This window comes from Papilio polytes, unplaced genomic scaffold (genome assembly GCF_000836215.1).
Source record: "Papilio polytes unplaced genomic scaffold, Ppol_1.0 DF823912.1, whole genome shotgun sequence".
NCBI lineage: Eukaryota > Metazoa > Arthropoda > Insecta > Lepidoptera > Papilionidae > Papilio > Papilio polytes.
The window spans coordinates 1573918-1601575 of NW_013525292.1; the positions used below are offsets into that span (position 1 = coordinate 1573918).

General features: G+C 32.6%; 2 protein-coding genes across 5 annotated transcripts in view; both read right to left on the reverse strand.

Annotated features, from left to right (window-relative positions):
- Positions 1-27658, reverse strand: part of LOC106102657 (protein tramtrack, beta isoform-like) — a 241060-nt gene that overhangs the window by 189723 nt on the left and 23679 nt on the right. The gene's annotated exons all lie outside the window — the stretch shown is intronic.
- Positions 24934-27652, reverse strand: LOC106102661. The gene is made up of 3 exons (XM_013282207.1): positions 27410-27652; positions 25840-26031; positions 24934-25540 (listed from the first exon to the last, which is right to left on the reverse strand). Exons 2-3 carry the CDS (start codon positions 25967-25969, stop codon positions 25341-25343), a joined length of 330 nt encoding a protein of 109 aa, XP_013137661.1. The 5' UTR covers positions 25970-26031; positions 27410-27652; the 3' UTR covers positions 24934-25340.

Below are 27658 nucleotides of genomic sequence, written 5' to 3' on the forward strand. Positions count from 1 at the left end.
CACCGCACCTTGGGCCCCTTGTATCTGTTAACTCGATTGAAACGGTGCGATCCAACCATGATCACAGGGTTACCAGCTCTCGTCGTACCGAATATTGGCACTGGAACGAAATACAATTTATAAGTATAGCTTCAATAGTTTATATTACGAATTTAATTAGAATTAACTGGAACTAAAGCATATATGGAAATAAAAACCTTGTACCAATGTTATTATAGTATATTTTCAAGCAACGTCTTATCGATAGAGGACTTGTAGTCACCAACTATAATAAATGTTCGAGCCTTGATGGATCCAAAATGCGGGATTACCATTACGTATGATATTTTAAGCTCTTTAAACCAACCATGTAATTCAAAAATAAATACCTGACAGTTTCTAGAAAACATTTTAAACCAATAAAATAAAACAGCAAGAGTTTTTTTTCATACATTCTATTATCACCAATAGTTAACATTTATATCATCACCAGGTCACTATAAGTCCCCACTGAGGGGCTCACAGCCTACCCTAAGTAAGGGGTGACTAGGCCATAGTCAACCACGCTGCACTGCGGGTTGGTATGAAATAACAAATTATTTATATTAGATTTAACATTAGAGTTAAAAAAATTGACGACAATTTACTACCTATTTGAATTCAACAAAAAATAAAAAACCTAGTGATTATGATTGAGATTAGACCGAAGTACAACACAATCTTTAGTAGTTTTAATAAAAGCTCTGCATTTCGTTCGAGTTTTGGTTGTACACTGCCATCTGTCGAAATGTTTTCCCACGTTGCCTTTACAGAAGCGATAAGACCCATGCGATAACCTTAAACCGCCGCTTCTTGTTTTTCCAATTATAACTGAAAAATTACCATACAAAGTAAAATGTTAACCAATTGACAAACAACATAAATATTATTCAATTTTGTACATAACTGGTTAACAAATTTTTTTAACATCTAAAATTGTCATTTACAATTAAGAAACAAATGCTAATTGGGAAATTAAAAATAAAACAACAATATTAAAAATCATAAATACATATTCTTATATAAAGTATTAAAATATTAGTCGAGATAAAAATTACTCACGATTAAATACTGAAAAAAAAAAAACACTTTTATTTATCCACCACCAAACCTAAGTAATATTTATGTTAATAACATAGTGCACTTCATCTCTTATTAACCAGCCCCCTCCCTCTCCTCTCCTAGACAAAATAACATTCGATTACCGATATCGTTGATTGAAGTCATAAATGTATGAAAACGATAACAACTCTCGTGATAATTCATGTGCTTGTATTGTATCTATTCATATACGTTTTGATCCATTTTCTAAATTCAATTTGCATTACCGATAATCGAAAGCCACTTTATCTAGAAAAAAAAATAACTTTATTAATTTCCCCTTGGGCTAGAGACTGGTGTCCAAACTAGGGTCGCGCCCTGTGCCCTAGAAGGGCTAAAGTTAGTAAATTTTTAACTAATACTATTTTGGTACTAAAAACTAATAACATTAACACTTATCTCTACCCAACCTATAAACTGTATTGCTTAATATTATTTGCTAAAAAACGGGAAATCAATTTAAACTTCGGGTGCAAGTGCTATTGGCAGATTTAAAATGACGCATATAGAAAAGCACCGATTCATTATTAAATACAAAACTTACTTAATGTGCGTTTCCACTGCGGAAACACTTACACAGATACATATTTCCATTTCCTTTAATCTCTTTAAAAAAGTAGAGACAATTTATTCACAGCTGCATGTGTTTTAACAGTGGTAACCCACGGTTAGCTTTCACTAAAGTCTAATTCATAAAACGTAAAATGTACTAAACATATAAAAATACTTTATCATTCCCCGATATGCCTACATTATCTACTTATTTATTGTATAATTGTCCAAGATCAAATTTTCGATTTCTATTAATAAAATTTATCCTTAAACTAACCACGAATTTAATAATTGAATTATTTGTTATTTACATTACAATTTTAACATTTCTTAACCTTCAAATTTTCATCTTAATCAATTATTTTTATTAACAATATGTCGTATTTAAAATTTTCCTTAAAACAATAGGCCCCCGTATAACATTTATTTAACCTAGCTGCAAAGTTTACTTCCATATTGTCCAATTTAACAAAATAAACTGACAAAGATTTGATTTGTCTTAAATATTAAGTGGTCTATTAACCTACACGTTACGATAAATAATGAGAAAACAATCGTGTGGAAAACTTATAAATAAACTGATATATCTTAGAATCTATTAGCACTAGTATGTGCCAAGGGGTCGTGGAAACCCCATACTCGTACTATTGCATTATCCATGGTGTGTAGAGACGCTCTGCAGCCGGCCTTCGCTTTCACACAGACCCATCTGATACGACTCCCGTATTTATTAACTCTATTGAAACGATATTGTCCTATCATAATTACAGGATTTCCACGCTGAGATTGGGCGAAAACTGGATTCAGATCTGCAATACACACTATAAATTAATACCATGTAGTATAAAAATAAGACAGAAAAAAGTAAGGAGTATATACATTTTTAAAAAAAAAAAATAATTTGAAAACTTTATTAATCATTAAAAAAAATCTAATTAATTCAACTTTCACGCATTTTACGTTACGTGATTAATCTAAGAGATATTGTTACAAAATTTCTGTCTACGTGAAAAATTTAAATAGTAAATGTGTGAAAATATGACGCATTTCTAACTAATTTGATCTTAATTTCTTCATTCAGCAAATCTATAATCAACTTTTAACCTTATATATAATAACTTAAACTAGCTTAATATACAAGTTAAGTGAAAGATCGTGAAAAAATAAAGACAAAACTTAAACATTACATTTCACAGATTTTCACCATTGTACTATGTTTTTAACTACCCAAGAAATGTCTTCAAAAAACATTTGTCGTAAAAAAAAGTTTCAAATACCGTTGCCGTAAAAGACCACTGTTATAATTTTAAAATTACATTTTTTTTACAATACAAATTAAATCTATCATAAAGGTGAGAAAAAGTAATACCCAGATAAAGATATAAATTTACCAAGAAACTAAAAACAATAAACAATAAAAAATAGTGAGTTCTTTTTTATTTTGTTTTGAACATCACATACTTAATAACTAATAGCTGTTCTAAAGCTGAAATTCGAGTTAAATCTAACTTAAAATAAACTTAGTCTTCAATGGTTATGTTTGCCGAGGGTTTTCACGATGACGTTATCAACCGTAGTGATGGCGGCAGTACAGCCGGATTTCTTCTTAATACACGTCCAACGTACTTTCGATCCCCAGCAAGCGTGCTTGTTGAATCTCCATTCACCAATCTGTACTATCAAATTCCCTCGCTGAGACAAACCGAACTTTGGCTCTGAAAACCGAATATTAAATTACATCCCTGAACATACACATTAGTAATAGTAACTACTGCATTATATAAAGAAAATAATTAAAAAACTACTGCTTTCCTATTAAATAGTAAAAAGAAAAAAGAAAAGAAATGTTATTTAATTTTAAACACACATATGTTAATAATCCTTTATTTACATATATTCTTCTTCTATCTGGTCTACTATCATAATCACATTTCTTTTTTTCCTGACATGCGCCGTCGAGGTTTCTCGCCTGCCAGATACATCGCCACAATTTAAATTCTAGAATTAAATAACTTTGTTCGAAAAAATCATTACAGATAGATGAAATAAAACCACCGAATTGTACTAAAGTCGACAGATAAAATATATTTCTCATCGACTCTTATAAAAAAAAACAAGGTTCAAAGTAAACAAAATATGAGATAGAAGATATCAGGCATAGCCTTATCTATTTTATTCCAATAACTAACAACTTAAACAGATGTATATAATTACAAAAAAATACAGTCTTTATTAACATACTGTTGTATAGAAACAATTCGTCTATACGTATAAAATTAAAAACAAAAAGTATTGGAAAATATATCCCTTAACCTAGAATCTAGATCATTTTAACATAGTAAGGAATTAAATAAATGTTAACCTATTTGTACATATATATTGCACTCATCATATATTAACATTCATAAAAACTTATTTAAAACTTTAACAAATTATCACTACAAAAAATCAATTATTTCGTTGCTTGGAGAGTTTTTATCTTCACCTATCTTATTTTAACTTAAAACTAATAACTTTAAATGTAAATGTAAAAAAATGTACATAATAAATTCTGATTTATCTTATCTACGGATCTTTTTGGTACCATAAGGTAAACAAAAGTACACTTTAGCCTATAATTTCAATATTCTCCTCTCTAACCACCAATTTTACACAATTGTTTAAAATATTTCCATACTCTATATTTTTTCATAATCCCTACAAACTATAATATAAATTTACGAGATGTTTCAAAAAATTATCAATCATATTTTACACAACACTAAAAATCTATCAGTTTCAACTTTTGATTTGAAGCGTGAATCCAAAATGCCATCTACCGAAACCTGTAGCCGCTAACTATACTTTTCATTAAATTATTTGTACACACAATTTAAGTACGGAGATCAAAGTACAATCCACAAACTCGTCCTGGAAATAATGAACAAAGATGTGACTGGTCGAATCGCCTACATCAAGTCGGTTATCATTGGCACCGCTGAGAGGTTGAGGAAAACGGAACCTGAAAGAGCCCGTAGTCTAAAACAGGAGCAGGCAGTGGGACCGCAAAGTCGGAAATCCTAAGTGGCCCGGAAAATTTAGAGATTCTCATTGTTTTAGGACCACTTTATGTCGATAGATCACTCTAGTTTAGGTACTTAAGTACAGATTTAATGATTATGCCATCCGATAAGTTTGACAAGCCGGTTATCGACAGTAACAGCAACACACCGGCATCCAAATGACTTCCTCGCGTTACATTCCCACCAAGTTTTCAAGCGTCGAGTCAATTTCTTTATAAATCTATAGTTGCCCCATAATATTGTGGGATTGCCAAATTTTGTTACTTCAAATTTTAGAGGACTATTTAAGCCTGAAAATGAAGACATTTTTAGAAATCTACGATACCGTAAGTAAGGTTCTAACAAACTACAATTCTAAAAGTTGATCTAAATTATTGTAATATTTTTTATTATCTCTTTTTTAATATTGTAAGATGAAAACGAGCGAGATGTTAACTCGATTCGCCGGAATAGCGACCACTGCCCATACACATCTTAGTATGTTTATTAAAAACCATGCGTAAGTAAACATTTTCATCTATTGTCCGCTTACTTTTTTACTATTTACCCTCGAAACAAATGCGGATATGACACTCCTGCGCACTGATTCTGAAAACATACTAAAAATAGACAATACTAAAAAACTTATAAACAATCAACTAAAATTTATTCCACAAATTCAACGATATAACTATTCAATATCCTAAACACCAGTTTAGAATTGCAGAACTTGTATCTAATACTACGAGGATGCACAGAAAGAGGAAGTGTTAAGAAAATTGGATACCATAATAAATTTGAAATATTAATGGCTGTGAGTATCTGCAAATTTAACGATAGCCTCGTTTTCAAGAACGACGAAAGCGTTACATCGATTATTTGTTTTGATGCAGGTCCAACGCGACATACTTCCTCTTCTCTTCATGAATTTGAACCTGTGGCCGTCCACCACGAGCATAGGGTTCCCAAACTTGCTCGTGGTGAAGTAATAAACAATTCCTAGAACAAACGGATGATTTTAAACAATTACTTCATACAACGAAATACTAAATAATTTTCAATATAGAGGAAACACAATTCTTTCCGCCATTCAAACGGCGAAGCGACCGCTGCCAATAGACATCCGCAATTGTAGATGCGTCACCTACTCTTAATCGTTGAAGAAGACGCATATAACTTGAATATTTTCCCTTTCTACACTGCCAAATCCTCTTTTCGTTGCCATCCATTCCATATAAGAAAAAAAATAAAAAGGGAAAGGGACGAACTGATATGAAAAGCGGAATAGCGGCCACTTCATGCCTGTCTTCTGTGTGGTCGTAATATTCCACCGAGCAAGACGTCCTATTCGTGCGAAAATGTTAAATCTATCTCTACCATTGTGCAATCGAGATTTAATTAAAAACAGTTTTCAATTAAAATACTATTTAATTATAATTTATTAGAATAAATAACTTAATGAATTAAACTGCACAAGTTAATCACGCTAATGGTTATGCACATTCCGGGTAAAGAGTACTTTATTTCCCACAGTGTTAACGCGGGCGATGCAAGCCGCTTTGTTACACTTCCATGAAATTCTAGCTCCATTCTGGTAGTTTCTCGAGAACCTCATACCATCATACAGAAGCATCATCGTACCTTTGGATGTGTACACGAAGCTTGCAACTGTAACATAGAATTATTTTATAAGGAACCTTCTACGCATTTCCAGAACACTCCACAGTTACACACACATACATAACACACATTCACACACAAACACATACATAACTCACACACGTAAACACAGGTGCTACTAATACTTTTGGAATAGAAGCCAAAAGCAATAACAATCGAAATAAAAAATAGAGTGAATAAAACAAGTTTATTGAATGACTGAAGATATTACAATTTAAGTTCTGATGTTATAAAGAAGGATACTTAAGAAATGCTAAAACGTAACATAAGAATTATGAACAAAAAAGAAATTGATTGCAGAATGAACGATGTGTGTGTGTGAAGGTAGAGATAGACCTAAGGAGATTGCATAAAAGGTGAAATCAAGAAGGGTGTGACAACTGAGATGACATATGATAGTTATGTGGAGGACAAAAACCTGTTGCGCCGACCCTACGGGAGTAGGATAAGGAGGAAGATAAATGTGTGTTTCTGACCAAAAAACGATGAAATATAACACAAAAAATTACGGATAAAAGTATCTTATGCCAAAAAAAATAAAATTCTCCATGGAATAGTTTTATTTATTCACATAATTAAACAACGAGAGAGTAGAAAATGCTGTTTTAATTCCACAAACAACCAGTTTTTCATTTAATGATTGTGATTATTGAAGAACCGAACGACAGTACCTTCGAAGGTGCTGACTCTAGCACGACATCTCTTGGGTTGCCTTATACATCTCCAGTTGACAAGAGGCCCATTGTTAGAACGCTCACAGAAACGGTATCCACCGATACACAATTGAGGCTTTCCCATTCTTGACACGCTCAACCGAGCTATGACTGGAAAGGATAAACTAATACATTTTTGATATCACATAGACACTAAAGATTACATTTTTAAACGGAATTCCCATTTTATTATCCTTCATGATGTCTATTATATATTTTTTATACATATCTAGTCCATTCAAAAGACTGTCTAGTCTTTATGTTTTCTGATTGATTTAAAACATATTTTTATCAAAAGTAAGAATACAAATACGTCTGAATTAGATTACTAAGGGTATGTAAAATAAAAATCAGATGTCTTTTACTTTAAGCGGATTGATATTCATAATATATTGCGTTTCATTATAAACAATAAAGTCAATATTTACAAACAATATCTAATATAACGTATATAAGTAGAAGATTCAGCTTAAATAACAAATATAAGGCTCATAATTTTTATAAATATCACCGAATTACGTATCGTGTTAAAATATCACTGAAAGCTATGCCTACGAGCAATAAGTGCCGCTCCCTTATACAAGGATACCATTGAAAAACTTCACAAAAACAATAGTAAAAACACGTATTTAGTTACAATGCGCAAACCCACGTTGCGTAACTTCACATTCTTAAAACTAATATTCAATCACAAGATAGCGTTGTTCGATTGTTTATTTCACAAAATAGGGAATAAAAAACATAAAAACTGTAACTATCCTTCGAGGCAATTAAACTATTTTTATCTTTAACAATTTATAGGCGCGTTCTTAAAGCTAAGGGTCCTTTTTTGCATCAGCTGGTAGACGAAGCCAGAGATCTGTTTTAGGCATGATTCTTGGGAAATTGAGCGCGTGGAGAGCAAGTAAAGCGGCACGGGGGGATGAAACAGGAGAGGGGAGTACTGGATGTGGACTGTTTGGCGGTCGTAGTTGGACAAAAGCGCCGTTACCACATCTAGCGTGGGAAGGTGGTGCATGATTATGCTCGTCGCCTGAGGGGATTAATTTGCCCCCCATCAGCCGGACCCGCGCCTTGCAGCCCATGTGCTTCGACGAGCAGTAGAAGAAACGTCCTCCGACTTGCGAATACGTGAAACCGCGCAACACTAAGATGTATTTCCCTTTCTCCGTTGGGATGAATTGGACATCTGTAACGCCGGATTAAGTTAATATAGCATTCTACATCCACAAACTTTTACTATTTAGTTTTACAAAAATAACACACATGTTTTTATTTAAACTGTAGATAAACTTTAATGTTTAGAGACGCAAATGGTAAGGACTGATGACTTGTTACAGTGTTTTATACGATGAAAAATAACCAAGTACAAAGACAGATCATAATACCAATGTGGATCCTTCTTTTAATTTAAGAATTAGTTCCTTGTTGGTGAAACATCCATGACATTCGCAATTGCGGATGCATTGCCAACCCTTGATCGACGGAGAAAGAAACGCACATAAAGAGGATATTCCCCCCTCTTATGCGTCTCCTGCACCGTCAAAGCCACGTTCACTTCCCAACCTTTTCGTATAAGAACAAGATTGGAAATTAAAAGGATTCTCAATAATAACATCGGTTCATAACTTGAATAGGCAGTACTATATTCCTACGTACGTAACTGTAAAACTCTAGTAAAATTTAGCCGTTTATCGCCACATAAATATCTTGACTAATTAAACATATTTATGAAAGGTTACAACAAAAAAAAGAGAAATAAAAAAAGCATGTATTCAATGAAAGCAACACAAAAAATTAAAAAAAAACAATACTAAATATCAAAAGATATTGTAAAAAAAGTTCAATAGTAATACTAGCTGCATATATTTAAGGTTATTAAATGTATTTAGGGGAGTCACTATTATTATCATCATCATCTCTCCCCTTCCTTATCCTACTCCTACTCCTCCACATCTTAGTCAGGAGTATGAAACATATTTAAAAATACTTATATTTTGAAGTAATTGCCGTTTTGAACGATATATTTAGGTGGTGGGTGAGTATGCTTCGTGTTGACTTTAACGATTTCCCCGTTGGTAGCCTTTTTAATGCGTGCAGGACATCCCAAAGCCTTGGAAGAGCATAACCAATGAGCGCTGTAGTTGATCTGAGAATACGTGTAGCTATTAATCATGAGAAGAAATTTCTTTCCGCTTCTTGTCGGTATCATTATCGCTTCGTCTTCTGAAATCAAACATATAAGCATTAATATACAGATTTGTTTATGACTTGTAAGTTGACACAGACGTACTAATACAAAATCTAAAATAATATAGAAGTATGTATAAATTGAAATAGCGTAAGTAAAATAACATTTAAGATAGCAACACAATTAATATTAATGTTAAAAAAAATGAGTAAAATTAGAAAAAAAACAGGTAAAATAAAGGATTTAGTAAATTATTTCACCAAAAGATCTATAATAATGCTGTAAAAATCCATTGGACAAAAATATTATTACAAAATTCAGTGGGATTCAGAACTATTTATAACTCTGATTCGGTAGGCTGTGAATGTATATACATCACTGCGAGTATTATAAATGGCTTAAATCCAATCTTCAAAACCGATTGATTAATTCAAACAGTTTATTTTATTTCCAGACATGCTTACGAACGACGCAATACTGTTCCTTATACATACGAGTAATTATATAAGAAATTTATTAAAGACTGTAAACACACAAGTTTTAATATCTAAATCATAAAAATGAAAGATGACAATTATGTAAAGTCCACTGCCGCAATCAAACTAGTTAATCTCTAGCAGCCTTACAAATAAACGCGGTATCAAGTTAAACTTAGGAATAAACTGAGTATACCCCGTTATTTGTAAGGCTGTAGGTCTATGGGAGATTAAGATGGATCTCTTAGTAACCAATTAACGACTCTGAATGTAACAAATATAGTCAAACGGGAATGTCTAGCCCAGTAAGAGAGTCGCCATTATCGGTTAGTCGTCAGCAAATAAGTGGACTTAGATGGCACTATAAGAGGGCGCTAGTGAGCTATCATTATTGAATCCTACTTATCGTCGTTGAAGTTCGTATACCATGGATGTCATAAATAGCAACTTTCCAGAGAAAAGACTGCACAATTTTGTAATAAATATACTATACTAATACGTTGTTTGTGTATTCTTAATTAATATTACATTTAATGTAGAATATGTTTTCTGATAGGCTTAAACGATGCGTCTTCCAATTCTCTAGCGAATGGCATCAATAAGTCAAAAAGTGACTTAATTGTTAGAATTAGAACGAAATTATGTCCACCGGTTTAGCCAACTTATGTCTATATGTACGATCGCTGCAGTGTACACTCTCCACCGCTTCGACGTCACATACTGAATAGGATATGATATAAAGATAAAAACGATGCGTCATTCTCGCACGGGTTAGCTGATCACGGTTGCCGATGGCAAGGTAACGCTGCCAACGATCAGGAGAAGTTGAATGCTCGTCAACTTTTAAATTTTGAAATAAACTCCGTTCCTTAGTATGTACTTAGGCGCGGGATGATTGTGTTCAATCTGCAGCATACGTATTGTTCCATCAGGCATCTTGTGCACTTTACTGCGACAACCTTTGTAGGATGATGAGCACTTCCACGTTTTAGTATTATGATCTTGAGAATAAGTGAATCCGTTTATACGCAGAAGATTTATGACACTTTTACCGCGATGAACCGACATCATCTTCACTTCAAGCTCTGTAAATTTAACAATTACAATGGATATAATAGTCCGCTGCTGCGTATTTCTGAACGAATATCTCACGCACGATGCAATACCACAAGTCAGATATAGAGGTCAAATTCTAGTCCATTTTCCTACCTTTTTCTAAAAAGATAGGAAGGGAGAGGGGAAGTGAATTGGGGATAGAGGAATTACAGAAAAGTAAAATATTCTCTTCTTGTGCATCAACTCTCTGTCAGAGATTGCCTATTCAGTTTTTTATTTTCTTTTGTTTCCCTAATTCATTAAATAAAACATCAATTTGATTTATACAGCAACTTTATTTAATTTATCTTGTACATTTGTGATAAACATTTGTGTATAAAATCCTACAAAGTGTGAACCTATAAAAGTATAATTAAATATATTTTATTACTGTAGTTTTTGCCTGTGTGAATACTGTAAATTACAATTGCTAAAGGTGAAATACTTACAAAAAGAGAAATTATTGTCTAAGAAATTAAACAGATAATAAACCTGTAAATCTTAAACCAATACATAGTTTCCCAACACCGAATAGCCTAGCTACGCTTAAGCACCTATGTTTATTGTCTAAGATATTACTTAAATGTTACAATTACATTGACTTAGATGTACAGGAACGTATTCTGATGGCAACAACGTAAAAATGATACTAGTGTATACTTAATAGCACTGTATACTGAATTGGACCTTATTCCACACATAATAAAGTTGTTATTGTTAATCATTTGCCATTAGTAGTCGGTAGGTCTTACGTCAAATTCTAGTAAGAACTAATATTTTTAAAATATAGTCACTGACTTCTATTAAAGGGACAGGCTAGAAAACCTATTATATGCTTAATTATTCAACATTTTCTGATGTTTGCGATTGGTAGTGGTTGTAAGGGTTCGGACCAATACTAAGAATAGATTAAATTAGTTTCATCAACAGATTGAGGTCGGCTCAAAAAAAAATGTATTGTTACTTATTAAATCGCCTATCCATTTAGTATAGAGATCAGTGGTTCATGCTATGCCACATTTATGGACTAGAGCGTGGGCATTTTTGCTCAACGTCACTAGCTAGAGAAGCATCGCTCGTAGTTAAAACTATATAAATGCATCCTTTTACCGAGGCACTCTGCTTCATACAGAATCATTTCCCAACCCAAATATAGCAGAGTCCTCGGTCACTAGATTACAACAATGTTAACTTAAGTTAAACAGGGTGTGCATAAAACTTATTTCTAATAAACACATAAATTAGGTAAGTAAAAGATAATATATCAACAACAAAAACAAATTGTAAAAGCAATAAAATGTTAACCAACAAAATCTATAAAATTAAAATAATTATAAAAAAAGTTTTGCATAAATGCGTCTAAAAATATAGACCAAAATACTCGTTTTCTTAAAAAAACCTAATGTCTTAGTGCCTAAGCACAATAAGCAAAGGCAAGTTCAAAAAATATTAGTATGTACAAGCTTAGCAAAAATATGGCAAAAATTACGGCCTATAAACACTAATTATCGGTATAAGCTTCAAGCAATTGATAAAGCCCATACAAGCACCGTATTGTAGTCGTTAGTAGATAATGCCGACTATAAGATCACGCTTAGTATAATACTATCGTTATAGTAAAAGAATTAAATTCCCTACCCACTCAACATCGTTTAACTGTCACAAGAGCGGAAAGCATAGTTATGATACATTATCTGTTTAATTGCATTGTAAGTGTCAAAGTATATTTTACCGATGTAAAAATTAAATGTCCTTGAGTGTTAATGTGAGCAGTCATGATGTATGGATCTGAATGTTGGGCAGTAGAAGGAACGGATGGAAGGAGACTACATGTGGTAGAAATGCGAATGTTAAGATGAATGTGTGGGGTAACAAGAATGGATAACATACGAAATAAGTATATTAGAGGAAGTTTGCGAGTAGCCTCACTGGTAGAGAAGGTAAGGAGTAAAAGGTTAGCATGGTATCGGCATGTTAGAAGGAGGGATGAATCGCATGTTACAAGAAGAACGTTACTTATGAGTGTGGAAGGGTACACCGGTAGAGGTAGACCTAAAAAGAGATGGATGGATTGTGTGAAAGGTGAAATGATCAGAAAGGGAGTGATGACTGAGATGACGTATGATAGAGTTATGTGGAGGACAACAACTTTTGCGCCGACCCTATGGGAGTAGGATAAGGAGGAAGATGAAGATGACTTCTTATAGTCTGTATATGTAGTAGGGGAAGAGATGTATCTCTTTTTTTAGGCTCTTATTTGACTAACAGTTAGTTTGATATCAGTCGTTAGAACAATGATGCAACGCCATATCCAAATCATAAAAAGAAAACAATCGTGGCCTTGTTCCCTGCATGTCCTCCATGTCATCTGAAATAAATATGTCTGTTAATTCCTATATAAAGATAGGTAACAGATAATTATCTGTACTAATATTATAAAGACTAAATTTTGTATTTTTGTTTGTATTGAAATAACTAAAAAACTACTGGACCTATTTTAAAAATTCTTTCACTGTTATAATCGTTTTTTTATATTATTTTTAAATTCACGCGGGCGAAATCGCGAGCAACAGCTAGTTAACTATGTACATGTTGACAACATTTTAAATTTCGAGACCAACGTATCTACGCTAGTTTTCGAACTTCGGCCGAATACTAATTCGGTAGTCGCCCTTAAAACTCTTTGACATTGTATTAATTAACTTGCTAAATAAAATGTCAATATTAACCTGTAGTTCTATTCTCCTTCCTATTTCTTCCTTCTCCTTCCTTCTCTATTCCTGTAGTTCTAGGAGCGGTTTAAGCTCTTTTTATGTTAACTTAAGCTTGGAAGTTCTGTAATCTCCTTTAACTAAAAATGACTGAAAACTTAATGCAAAATGCATTTCTCATCTTCAATCATTTATGAATGACTAGCTTTTGCCCGTGACTTCGTTCGCGTGGAATTAAAAAAAAAGTAAGTAGCTTATGTGTTCTTACAGACTATCCTCTAGATCTATGGCAATTTTCATCGAAATCCGTTCAGCCGTTTAGGCTACAAACTAACAAACATCCATCCATCCATCTAAACTTTCGCATTTATAATATTAGTAAGATTTGTTTGTTACTATCTCTAAAACGGTTTAATAGATTTCGATAAAATTTGCCACAGATGTACATAATCTGGAAGAACACATTATACTTAGTAAGTTTTTATACCGCGCGAAAGAAGTCGCGAGCAAAAGCTAGTAATACGGATAAGCTACAGGAATGATTAGAAAATCCAACAAGTTATAAATCAATAATTTTATTAACGTTATATTTACAGATATCTTATTTTTGTTCATGGCATTACATTAATAACATTAAAAAAATCGAGCCAACAATAATTACTGATTTAGCAAAACAATAATATATTTTATATAACAGTTTTACTTTATGTACATATTTCTTATCGAATAATTTTTACACGAATACTTTATTATATGTACTAAAACTACATAAAACATAGTCTTCGAGTTCATGACGTCATAAGTCTTTTCTATCTATAATCCATTTAGAAAATGGTGCTTAAATTTTTTGCATTTAAAACGATATAAACATTCAATCAACAAACTTACTTCTACAGTTAACTACAAAATGTTACATTACTATTTGAAAATATACATAATAAACGTACTTGCCATTAAGTACATAAAGTTAAATTCAATGGAATTGAGAAACTATACCAAACCTCTTAAAAATAGACTCTTTATGCCAGGGGTCACGAAAATATATGCAAGGGTCATTCTTAAAAATAATATTTAATACGGTCCTAGATGTGACATTGAATAATTTCGACTGCGATTATTATGTCAATTCCATGCATTCTTCATATTTTTTTCATAGTGTTTGTATGGTTTTTGATGTGCCCAAAATATTGTCATGTGCCATATATGACATGTGCCAGTGGTTATAGGATGTTAGAGGTTATGATCAAAGACTTACTAACTGATGTTTATATTAGTGTAAATAACACTTAAGTCATATGTAAACATAATTTTTCATTTCCATTGAATTCAAAAATACATAGATCCTTTTTTTAATTAAATTACCCACATGAAGTGGAATGGTCCCTAAATAATTGTACTTAATTAGTAAAACTAGCATTTTCAAATTAAAACATTAACAAATAAAAGTTAAGAAACTTAAATGAATTAAATCCAAGATATAATAACTTTTATGTCCATGTTGTACGTATAAAGGAAACATTTATATCTATATTGTTATAAAATGAGTATTACCACTATTTAATATTAGGTCCAGAACAGATCACATAAGAATACTAACAATATCCATAACCAGTATTGACTTCGTCGTATCTACGATGCTAGTACATTGCCATTCTATAGTTACTCTCCCAACAGAGCTCATCATATTGACTGATAATCAGTCGAAATCAATATTCAATCTTTAGATACACAAAATTATTCACATAATAGATCTATAAATCGGTTAAAGAACTAAAGGAATATTACAGATAAGCGCAAATTCTAAATCGAATATTGATTCCGGAGTAATAGAAATAAGCACTATTGAGAAAGTACTTCCGTGCTAGCTGTGATTATGGTGACCGTATGTTTTGATCACAACTCCATCGACGGTTGTGAGTGAAGCTATACACTGCCACCGTCGCTTCCTCCCGCACACCCATCTCGTCACCAAACCTCTACTCCTCTCTCTTATAAAGTTCACACCTTCGAAGATAATCATCGGATTACCACGTCGTGACGTCACGTAATGTAGACCTGAAAAATTTATCACATAGAATTTTTGATCCGAAATTTAAAATAATAAAGAACTTCCTATACATCAAAAAGATGCGATTCAATGAAAAACTTGTTTAAAACATTACCCAAAGTTTACGCGCCAAAAATAAACGCGAACATAAGGGACAGGTAACGCCATCTATCCAATGAATGCAAGAGGCATCTCACTACAACAAGGTTCGTTGACTTGTTTTTAAAATGGCGTCGGTTTCACACAGCGATGGCGCTGCTAACATATTTGTATTACATCCTAAAGTAATACATGTATCTGAAGCATAATTAGTGAAGTTTGTAGTAAATTTTAATCTTAACTCTTTATTACATTTCAATCATAAATACGTATCTAATCTATAAAAACATTTTTCACGCGGATTCTTCCCCATACTTTCCAATTACCGCATTTACATCACATACGTAATTATTTTTATAAAAAAAAACTATAGAGTTGCAGATAATAAAATAAGTTACTGACACTATTACTTACTTACTAAGAGACCTTTATGTAGTTTCATACACTTAACAACTACTTAAGTCTTTAAACGCAGATGCAGCAGTTAATTATTAATCCAAATCAATAGACAGGTTAGTGGATGAATCGATTTTAAGTTATTCGATTAAACTCGTGGGTACAAGACCTCTAATTGGTGAGACAGGTATGCACGTAAGTAGCACGGTGTAACGGATTTCTCGTGAATGCACCAACAGGTGATAGCCCGCGCTTCGTCGCCACTCTCACGGAACGATAGACACGTCTCTGCAATTTCTATACACATTTTTACCAGGCCTACAAGATACCATCTTGTTATCATTTATAGGCCTTCTGCCGGAACACCTGGACAAAAACAATGTTATCCCTTTCTATCTCTTTGTAAAGGTAGAGATAGCAATAATTGTATAAGTAGTGGATATCCATAAGTTCAAATAAAAATGTAATATTAATGTAAAATATATGTAGAAATAGCTTTTGGCCGCGACTTCGTCAAAGTGGAATTAATGAAAAACAGTCTATGTGTTCTTCCAGACTATGCTCTAGTTCTGTGCCAAATTTCATCCAGATCCGTTAAGCCGTTTAGGCTACATACTCTAACACATGCATCCATCCATCTAAATTTTTGGATTTATAATATTAGTAAGATAAGAAGTAAGATTAATCCAATTGTAATAAAAGGTGTGATTTTATCAACTAACGGTATTTCATTTAATAATTACTTGTAAATTATCTTATTGATTCATTTTATATCACAATTCCTAGTTTTAAGAATATATAGCTATTATCAAATTATTTTCGGATGTTCTCCAATTAAGGGTTTAGTTAATTAAAATAGAAAACAACATTGAGACCGTATATGAATACGATTTCAATGTTGTTTTTAAAATCACACTTTCTAGATTGATTTAAATTGAATAGTAATATTACGACATTCGTTCTCATCTCTTAAAGAATGTAGATAACTATAAGATAAATAATTTATGAGAAAGTTGCATCATTAAATACAAACACAACTTCATAGCTTATCTTTGTACAGAGTTATTCTGACTGAAATTAAAATATAGAAACGTTAATTAACAACATTTATTATGCAGACAAAAAGTACGTTGAATCAGTAAAAATCATTTCTAATTTGGACCGTGTAAACTTACTTCTGTTTTCTTCTGGTTCCTTCTATAGTTATATCTGTGTAGATAAAAAATAGATTTAGGTCTTAACAATAGATTTTGATGAAAATTTGATAGGATGTCCCAGACAAGTCTCGACTTGGCATCCAAAAATCGAAATGTTTACAATCCTAAATTCTACTACAAAAGAAAGTTAATAAAATGTATAATTCAAAGTCAAAAGTATTTTTTATTAAAGACATTTTTCGTTTTTTTATACGTTCATTTGCAATTCATTATAACTTATTACTTTGGAACACCAAAATACGGTTTCTCGCATTAGATTTTCAAAATAATTTCATCTCATTATAATTTAAGTCTATATAACTTAACTTTCTTAAAAACTACTGAATTTATGTAACAATCGTATTTATATGTATACTTGAATGTTCTTACTAAAATAATCAGCTAAGTAATATAAGACATTTCAACAAGATTGCATTAACCTCCATATTACTCGTAGGAAAGCAAAATATTTGCTGATCAGAAAAATAATCTAAAATTACCTATAAAACTCATTGTTACTTTAGTTGTATTCAAAACTAGGGCAAATTTGAATAAGCATTTAATATGAAAGCGACGTACTTACTCGAGTTTTCGATAACATAAGTAATTAGAAATAGTTTATGTTAAGCTACAAGTTTAAAAACCAAGAAACCGATAACCGTGGGTAGAAATAACGGTTACAAATATTTGTGAAAGTACCAATGAAATACCGCAGTTTCACGTAGAATTCTTGTTTTCATAGGTTTTAATACGCGTTTCGATACAAAAAAAATGTTAATTAACAATAGAATATTCTATCACAATAGACGTATTAGGCGTTGAATACTTAAGGCCTTTAAATTCAACAAAAAAAACATAAAAGTAGATACCATTCCCTAAAATCTATTCAATTCATTCTCCTAAAATGGCAAATAGAATCTTAGTACTTATAAAATAAAGTTAGTATTTGATTGTCGTGTACAAGCCTACCTGCACCCGGCCCTAGAACTTTTGTAAGCGATTAAAATATTCCATAAAAACTTTTTTCGAATAGAAATGCATCAAAAGGCAGGACGTCTAGACATGTGTTTTTTTTAATTCCCAGAACGAGCAGGTAAAATTTGGTATAATAGCTTAACTATCTAAGGGTAGCTGGTAACTGAAAACCATGGATTTATCCATACATTTTATTCGATTGAACAAATCATTTGGCACATCGTTACTTTGGCAAATCCACAAAAAATTAAATAAATAGCATTAGGAATAGATTCTTATTTCACAAGAACCATGTCTTTTGTACTTGATAACAATAATATTTACAATACTTAATTAATATTAATACTATTAAATGGCTATAATGTACTTAAAATTTGGCAAGAAAACTTAACTACAGATATTGTATAAAAATAAAATTAAAACACTTTTATTGCTATATATAATATCACTGTGAATTTGTAATGTAAAAAAAATACGTAAATGACTTCTTACATTAAAATCTAAGTGGCCCTAAATGGTACCATAGACTAGACATGACACAGAACAAACACGATTTAAAAAATAATTAAAAACGATTTAAAAATCGACATCTAACAGATTTGCGTAAGAGCTTGATACTTTCGGTGGGTGTGTATGTACCGGTGCTTGTCCTAGGACTCTGTCATGTAGGGTCAGAATTGAGGCGGGGCAATTACGAGACTTCCTTGATGAACAGTACCATAGGAGACGTGCTTTGTCCTGTCGCTTCCTAGAGTTGATGAAGAATGTATTACCATCGTAATACAACAATCTCCCACCTCTGCCCGTCATCACGTACCGTGCTGCCATGGAAACCAAGAGTTATTTCCTCACATTGTAATAATAAACGATTACGAAAAAAAAACTTACCCATAGCAAAAATGAACTAAGACATTCTATTTGTACATCGTTTATTATGAATTAACATTTTTTATTAATAATAATTTATTTAGCTACACTAACTTCATCATAAAAGTGTTCATATTGTTATTTGAACGCAAAGCCGTGTTTACAAGTGTGAACAGGACAAAGCCCTTTCTACGTTCATAATCTTTGAATTATTTTTTTTAATATTCAAACACTTATAAATAATTAATACTGGCAATAAACATCACATATCTGCACTGCTCTGTTGCAGCCAAAAAGAATTAAAAAAACATCTTGCAATATAAACAATAGTAATAAATACTAATAAAATGTATCAAACTTTAACTGATAGTTAACCATTTATGGACCTTTGTACCTATACCCGTAATGATTTTAACATTTATCATACTATTCATTTATTAAATACTGTGGAATCTATAGTATTAGCAAGGCACGTTTTAATATGATAAAATGAAAATTCTAATACTTGAGATAAAATATAAATATTGATATGGATTCTAATATGCGAAATACTATTATATACAATATACTAATTTTAGGTGATTATGTTTAAATATGTTATAATTAGTAAAAGCATCTATATGTCAACTCTGTCTGTCAAGATATTATATTTCTCTGTAGCCTTGGTTTAACTCCCAAATATTTTTGAATTCCAATCTATCTAACATTCGTTAGGTCTTAACACTTCAAAATGCTACTGTCACGCAACACGCAGATCGACGGCACCGTGTGTTAATTCCGTATAGGGAATCTCCGTAAGAAACAATCGCATCCCAGCCTAGACAAGATGGCGATGCCGCATGTAGGCGCGTGTGTCGCCAATGTGTTCCGCCATCGATACACCAGCCATTGCGTACGCTGCACCCATGATTCCGTCAACCTGCCACCCAGACCGGCCGCTACAATCACCAACAGCTGTTTTAATCTCGTGCCCATACTAAATCAGTGCTAATTAAAAAAAAATAAGCGTAAAATTTCTTCCAATTGTTACATAACAACTTTAGGTTGTCGCACTCAGACATTAACGCCTAGTTCGCACTAGGCTAGTAATTTAGTCGAATGTCGAGTAATTTTGTAGCTAAAATACTTTCGTCTATAAGATTTGCTAATCATATGTTTATTGTTCAGATACGGTTACTTACAAAATTACTCAGTACTCAACTAAATTGTTAAATGAGAGAGTGTGACTATCAAACAATTCTGAGTGCGGCAGATTTCAAACCCTCCTGTAATGGAAACGTAACAACATAATTCATTAGACTATGGCTAACCTACAGCTGGAGTCGATTCAACCGTCATCAGACAATTTTGTTTACAAATTACTTGTCAAATAATATGAAGGTTCATATCACACACGCCATTTAAAAGCAATTCATAGTTTTGTGAAATAAAAATATTGGCAATTATAAAAAATGCATCAGTTTTATTTCATGCAAAAGTTAGTCGTGATTTTCATAAAAACAGTTGCGACAATAAAACTTTTGACAAGCTATGCATATGGTAATGATCTTTTTTGTTTTGTTTCCCGCTTCACGGCGGCTCATAGTGTTTCGATGCTTCTGGTAACAACCCGAGCATTTCCCTTTCTTCGTGTTTTTTGTTAGTCGATGCTTGCATGTCTTTTCAAGTACTAAAAATGTAAATTTAAACATAAAAATTTTTAATACATGTTATATAGAATATCCTGACAATTTCAATATTGATAATTTAATAATTATGTTACACTATAATTTTCAATACTCTATGCGATCTGTTAAATTAAATTCTCACTAGTTAGAGTACTATGCTATTGTTAGGAAACGCGGGGGGTTCTTTTAATCCCACGCACTACAAGAAATTAATTAATATCTATCTATTGTGAAGGGGCTTAGAAGCCCATAGTTAGAGAATTAAGTCTATACAAAAAATAATATGTCTTGTAGAAACAAAGAATACTTCGATCGCTAAAAAAGCTTACGTTTTTCTTAAACGCACCGCTGCTAACTCGGCGCAAGTTTATAACGCGTAAACGTAAAATCTATTTATATTTGTTTCAAAGCTATGAGGATGTATTGACGCGGAAGCTGAATGTTATATTTAGGCTCGCAGTGGTGTGGGGTGTAGGGGGTCCGTGGGCGTGGGATGCTGGGCTATCGATTGCCCCATCACCAAGCGAGGGGGCGCACGTCACGCGGCGCGACGGCAGCCGCGCTCACGTGGTGCCGCGTGCTTCCGCCATACTTATTTTCATAACTTCCAACATTTCACAAGCTTTATTAATTAATGTGATTTAAAAAGTTTTTCAAACCAACGTGACTATTAAAGGTCATGGTTATATCAAACTCTCAAACTACAAGATTTATTAATTTACTTTGTAATGTAAGAAATTAAATGCATACATAGATAGACTAGCCAGCTGCTTTAGTCATTCAATAGATTTTTGATAAAACTCGTACTGAAATTGGTCTCAAATTTTAAAATATCTCCATTCGTCAAGAGCGTTACAGCCGCAACTATAAATTGATGACGCACAATAACAATGAAAAATGGCGTAACGTCTCCCCTAAAACGTGAATTATAGAGATGACGCACACATACACAAACCGGTCCCCGCGCACGCACACACGTTAGCAATAAGAAAAGGAGCTCCGTCAAAATTAGGGCATACGAGGCGTAACTAGGCTGTAGCTCGGGAGACAGGCACGCCCATATCCCCGTGCCCCAAGTTTCTTCTTTCATAACTTCGTAGGCTGTATTGATCCATCAAAACTGCGCGATTCATTGCTTCACGAATACAAGTTATATTGCAACGGAATACCGTATACCTAATCGTAAACGACCTCTTTATAATGTATCATGCGACATTCTCTATGAATAGCTTTCATTATGCCGATTTGAAATTAGGGAATTATTATTACGGAAATGTTTGGTTTGAGTTGATTTTTGTTTAATGAAGTATTGATCTCTAATATTATAAAGAGGTAAGATTTGATTTCTGTTTGCATTGAACAGGCTTCAATACTAAACCGATTTCAAGAAATTAACGCTTTTAGAATAATAAATTATCGCTGACATAACAGAAAAGATATGAGACATATTCTTTGCCACCGCAAAGCTGGGGCGGATTGATAATTTAATTAAAAAAATGTATTTTCCACTAACACTTTTACGATTATTTTGATAGATATAGAAGTAAAATGACAGTATAATGGTACTTATATTTTATATGAAAATGACCTTGTCATTGGCATGACACCTTACAAAACTAAAAACTGCAGATCGTACTTGCAAGACTTTACTTCAATCTCTTGTTTAAAAGTTTAATTTTTAGCAATGAACAGATATTTTAAATACGTTCAAATTCCATTGTTAATGTACGCGTTATAACTGTATTTAAAAATGCATTAAAGTCCAATATACTAAAGAAAGAAATTCGGTATTTGTATGTACAATAAATATGAAATTCAAACACGCAACAATACCAGGTAATCGAGATACAAGTAACTTTACTTCGCGTTCATAAATAGGTCACGACCTGAAAGCGAAACTAACAGGGAAGTATCGTAAACATATTGTCTTATTAAATTAAATACAAAAACATGAATGGCATAATATCTTTAATAATATAGCTAATTAATACAGTACTATTATAAACATAACGTAGGGTCATACACGGACCACAAACAGCTGGTCAAAGGCCGACTAAAGTCCGGGTGTGGCAGTGTTTATTGCTTTCTAAAATAATTTAAACGTGTATGTTAGAAGATTATGCTTTCACTTGTATCAATTTGATATTTAAATGCTACCTGTCGACATTACGGTTATTTTAATAAATATTTAACTACCAAGTAACATTCTTTAAACAGTACTCGATAACACAGTTAACATTAAATAAAAACAAGTGTATATATAAAATAAAGTTTATCTGTCTGTCTTTAATCGATGAATATTTTAAACATTCCATGTTACTGTTCTATGTAAAAAAGTAAACTAAATATATACCAATTTTAAATGTTTATCTATATTTCTTTACTAACATTATAAAGAGGAAAGATATCTATTTTTGTATATAACAAAAAAATATTTTTCTATCGTAAAGCAACATTATCTCAAAGTAACACTTTATCAGTACAACAAAACATAAGTACCTACTGTTGTTCGCGACTTCGAGCGCGGGAATTTAAAAAAATACATATCTTTACTCTTTACAATATCAGTATAAATTGTTATAAAATATTCAAAATATAATATCCACCTATTGTAAGCGGGGATCGACCGTTAGTTTCATATAATTTTATATTGCTATCCTCAAGAAGACTACGTCATTCAAAATACCAGCTATGGTCTTGGAAATACCGTATTATTGTTAAACGCTGAACTACAAATAAGCAAGCAATAATTTCGTAACAATAATTTCGTAACGTACACGCTTTATTACCGCAACCCATTATCGAAAAGTACAAAATAATGGCATCCCGCTCACCCCCATTGAAAAAACAGAGATAACCATATCTTTGGTTCGGTTATTTCGGCAGAGGATGATCGCGGTTTGCTTTATAAAGACAACATTTTCAAACTCATTTATTTCTTTAATAAGTTTATCGTCAAGGAAACGATTCAAAAAATAGAAATTATTTTTATTCCAATTAAATTCATACACGGTCGAATACTGACACACGACTACAATATCCCGATTTATTAATAGTAATAAAACCACAATAAATATAATTTATCGTGTTAAGGCAATCTACAGGATTTCTAAGTAGCACAAGTATATTTTTGCTAAAGTTCATTAACATTTTCATTAAGTACCAATTTTAAGTACCATAAGTTCAATATTCGACCGTTGAAAACATAATATTCATCAAATTAACTACATTTTAAAATATTCGCAAATTGCTTAAAAACAAATTTAAACGTCATTAACTCAAATAATGCTTTTTCTAAGAATTTTAACAATCTAATAAAATTAATGCTTTTTCTAAGATATAACATTAACATACCATTGTCAATGCGAAAACGAAAGGGAATCTGAGACTTTTACTTTTTGTACTTTATTAGTAGATATATCGTTGAAACAAACATCCAAAAAATTGCATTTAAAAAAAATAAAAAAAACATGATTTAAAAGCATATTCAAAAGAAAAAGGTATAAAAAAAGGAAAAAAAACATAAAATAATGATTTTAAATTAGCAATATAAAGTGGAATTGATTAAAAAAAATGATTGAATTAAGAAAAAGTAATAAAAAAAAATATCTCATTTCCCATCGCACTCGAGAAAAGAACAAAAAAACTGGGCGATTAATAAAAAAATATCGCGCTATCTATACCTATGATAGGCATCTTTTCTCCTAACATACTTGCCATCAGGAGTAAAGTAGTAACTAGGAGGTCCGTGGATATGACGTCCTCGCACCAAGAAGAGAATATCTCCCTCCCCTGTGTTCGAAGGCGCAGTGATGACGTCAGCTCTGCAGCCTGCCATGTCTCTAGAAGAGCAGTACCACTGCTTACGGCCGTGGGCTTGCAGATTCTTCAAGTAGAATGTATACCCGTCGTGTAGCAGAAGCGACTTGCCAGTCCTCGACGGCACGTATATCGCCGGCGCCGCGTCTAAACCGCATTTTATAATATCATTCAAACCATCGTCATCAAAACTATCATTAACCTCTACATAATGATAACAACAAGATTTATATATTAATTTATTAATGGCTAATATCAATAATTTAATTATTAAAAACTAATATTGCATTTTATGATTACATGGCTCAGACTCTAAAATAAATAAATCTATAAATAATACATAGGAACTTTACAAACGAAGGTGACGATTTTGACAAAAATCAAACATCACTAGTTTGACAAGGAAAAGACATAAAGAGGTACGTATAAAAGGGGTAAATAAGTTACTAGCTTGAGTCTCAAGTAATGGAAAATAATATCTAAACACTCGTGCCTGTGATACACAGACAGAAGACGGATTCTGCTGAAAATCAATTTAACATAACTTTCTGATAATCATATAATATTAAAATTAGTGTTTGCATTGCGTTGAGCAAGCCTTTCCCCGTAAAAACGAAACATCTCATGTAGATCGAGGGTGGACAAGTATGAGGGTTCAGGGCGTGGCATGCTCTGGCACTCACGCCCCTGCGAAGGTCAGCGAACGTGATTGTGTAACCCCATTACAGCTACAACCTCGCGGTTGATGGTCCGTAGTCTTGCCGGACATTGGTATCTGTTCCTAGCAGCACAATACCACAGCACCTTTGGTTGGTTCCTATAAGCGTTGTGGGGTCTATAGAAGTAACCATTCAGACTCAATTTCGGATACCCCTTGTTGTTATAAACCACTTGCACTGCAACATTACAATACAATTAGATTAGTCCGTACAATAAAGTTGTAAAACATATTATTTAAATAAAACGAAATTGTTAAAAAGTAATTTTATTTTAATTTTAATCAGAAAAAAGTGTATGATAAAACATTTTCTAAAAGACGATTAACGAGTATTTTATAGCACATTAAAACTATCACAGTTTGGTGGGAAATAATTGTACTTTAAAATGTCCATAAAAATCCTCTTAGTTCGTATCTTGATCTCTTTAATGTCACCAATTTATTCGCATCAAACGCTATGATTGATTAGATTCTTACAGCGATGTCTTAAATCTGAGAAGACGAGTCGTTTTCCAACTGTGTGTATCCTTGCTCCACAACCGCGGGCACATTTCCATCGTCTCTTGCCTCTATAGCAGCCGTCCAGACGGTACCAGTGCCCACCCATCTTCAGCAAAGGACCATTCTTTTCCTCTGCCAACGGACACGATAAGTCCTCCGAGAAAAAAGCTGTTCAAACGATAAAATTGTATGAATACCAACTAATTCCTTACACATTATTGATTTAAAATGTGTAAGAATGTAGTTAAATGTGGAAAATGTTAATAAAAATACAAATGTGTTTACACAATATTTTATAAGATAAAAATATTTGGTACAGTCCCATAGTTTAAAGCGATGCTGTGACATCTATAAAAATATATGATTAAACAAAAAATAACTAGCAAGTATAACAATAAATTAATTAGTAAATAACAATGTAAAAACAATACTTACAAAGTAAAAAAAGACTTCAATTGCATTACGTCTTAAAACGAATACGAAGGTTGAGTAAAAGTCTTATTATAAGGTAACTAATCCAATAATCTAATGCGCGAAACCTTCACTATTTGTTTATCTGTGGTTATCACGTAAACTATTTAGATATACAAGTGTAAGTCTATAACAAAACTAACGCTTTATTTATTTACTTCAGAAGCTTGTATACTTATGCCCCCATTCACAATAAAAGCGAAAAAAACTTAGGCAGACTCACAATTTATTGATAAACGGCAGAAATCAATGTTCGATCTTTGAGATTGCTTTTAAAAATCATTTTAATTACATGTATGAAACATATTGAATGGATCATATTTTTCGGCTGAAATCTGTGGATTAGATTGATCCATAGAATAGTATGAAAATATCGCTGATAAGCAAAATCGATTCAAGATCGAATATTGATTCTATCCGTAAGTTGCATTTTCAATGTAAATGGGGTTAACTATGCTACAACTATAACTAAATATGAGTTACTATATCATAGTATTTTATACATCAGCTATCAGTCGTGCCGCAAACTACTACGCGGCCAATTTAGAATTTTATAAAAAAGCATCAACAAGACGGCTAAACTATCATTTAAAGCTAGATATTTTGTATAAATAACATCTAAACATTTTCGTAAGAGAATATTGCACGTCCGAATTAGTCATAACCATATTTTTACTAATAGTATATCATAGCCGCTAAAGGCATTTGGTATAAGGCGACTTTTACACACTCCTAAACGGTCTCATAAGAGGTTATTAATCTTTTGGCCGTAAGAGCCTCTCTAAATAAATTTTAACAGGACGAACCTTAACCTAGTATGTACTAAATGCTGTTAAAATAAAAATCATAAACGTGATAAAAAAAGAAAACTTAACAAAAAAAAATATCCAAAACGCGGCTATTTATAAAGTAAATGTAACAAAACGATTACATTGCACATTCTTTGGCATACTACGAGTTATTGAGTATATATTAAATGCATAATTATACGCGAATAAATGAAATACACGTAATTTATAACATATATACGTTTCTAATAGCAACATCAAAGCTACTTTAAAGTCTTTCCACAAACCGCATTTAATTGTGGCACGGGTTTAAACGCGGTGATATAAATGCGACACCCCTTGTGGTTAGTGTGGTCCGTCAAGAAGGCCTTGCACAAGGAGGTCGCGCCAGGCCTACAGAAGGAGAGCAGCATGAGGAGGGGGCGGAGGGGGGGCCGCCATCGCGAACATCCTCGGTGCCGTCACCATGATCTTATACTTGCCCCTGGGGTCCACTTCGAAGCGACGAGACTCATGCTTAGCAGGGTTATACGTTT